The following is a 1,251-nucleotide window of genomic DNA, read 5'->3' on the forward strand; positions in this document are numbered from 1 at the left end:
ATTTTTTTGATAGGTTATCGAATTCAGTTAGCTAATATTTTGTTGAGGATTTTTGCATTTATGTTCATCAAAGATATTGGTATGGGATTTTCTTTTTTTATTATGTCCTTTCCTGGTTTTGGTATTAGGGTAATACTGGGGTAGCATGCTAAATTTTTATTTAATCTGTGTGAGCAGAAAACTTCCAGGTCAAATCAATAAAAGTCTAACCCAAATCATAAAAGCAGAGAATCATGGTCCCTCAATCAATTCTCAGACTTGAGCCAGTTTACAAACCCAGAATCCCTTGAATGAAGGGGAGGCTGGGTCTCCTCAAGGAAAAACCCTGGTACACTACTGAAAATGTATACTGGTGGGCTTTTTTTTTTTTAAGCTTTTAAACTTTTTATTTGCATATTTAAAAAATTGTGCATTCTGATCATTAAAATCATTTGAACAACAACAAAAAAATGGCACTCTGATTAAACTGAATTACAGCCTGCAGGACACCTTGGACCAGCTTGGTTTTACTCTAGATTTCACTGTCGTCCCACCCCTACTTCTTCCACCCCACTTCTTCCTTCACCAACATGCAAGTTCTTTCCTTCCCTGCCAGCCAGATAGACAGATGGGAGAGGCAGGCGCGGCCTTCGTTGTCAGTAGTTCTTTGATGTGAAAGGGGCAGCACAGTCATTTAAACTTGATCCAACTTCTTTGCATCTTACAAAGTTAAACAGCTAAAAGAAGTAAAATAAGAAGGCAATGCTTGTGGAATGTACAGTGCATATTGGCGGCACACGCCTCATTACGATTCGCCTGCTTGCTTCTCCTGTTCAATCGTTTCTTTGGAAGGTAGTGGATTTTTCTCTTGCATCTCTGTCTTCTTCAGTTTCGACTTATCGAATTTCTCGATCTCAGTCATATTGGGTTTGTCAGACATGGTTGCAGAGGAAAAGCAGAATGAGGCGCACGAAAACGAGCGAAGTCTGGTCTGCACAGTGGCCACTACCAAGTTGTCCGACAATGTATACTGTTAATCTTTGTCCCAGCCTTCTCCAAGGGGATCTGTGGCCTTTTACAGGGGTAACTGTGCATTGAGGGGAAAAATCAGATCTTTCAGGGAGTACTTGTTCTAAACTGACATTGATTCCAGGAGACCTGGAACATCACTATGGCTGTACACTCAGAGTAGGAGCTTATGGAGGTCAGGTTACCAATGGAGTTTTAGCTTAAGTCCAACTCACAGTGGGTTCACTGGGACCCTAAATGCAT

General features: G+C 41.0%; 1 protein-coding gene across 1 annotated transcript; it reads right to left on the reverse strand.

Moving 5' to 3' along the window:
- Positions 1-358: 358 nt before the first annotated feature.
- Positions 359-968, reverse strand: LOC119620915 (thymosin beta-4-like). The gene has a single exon (XM_037988940.2). The coding sequence runs from the start codon at positions 917-919 to the stop codon at positions 785-787; it is 135 nt and encodes a 44-aa protein (XP_037844868.1). The 5' UTR covers positions 920-968; the 3' UTR covers positions 359-784.
- Positions 969-1,251: the final 283 nt, after the last annotated feature.

The sequence above is a fragment of the Chlorocebus sabaeus genome, chromosome X, assembly GCF_047675955.1.
Source record: "Chlorocebus sabaeus isolate Y175 chromosome X, mChlSab1.0.hap1, whole genome shotgun sequence".
In the NCBI taxonomy this organism is placed as follows: Eukaryota; Metazoa; Chordata; class Mammalia; order Primates; family Cercopithecidae; genus Chlorocebus; species Chlorocebus sabaeus.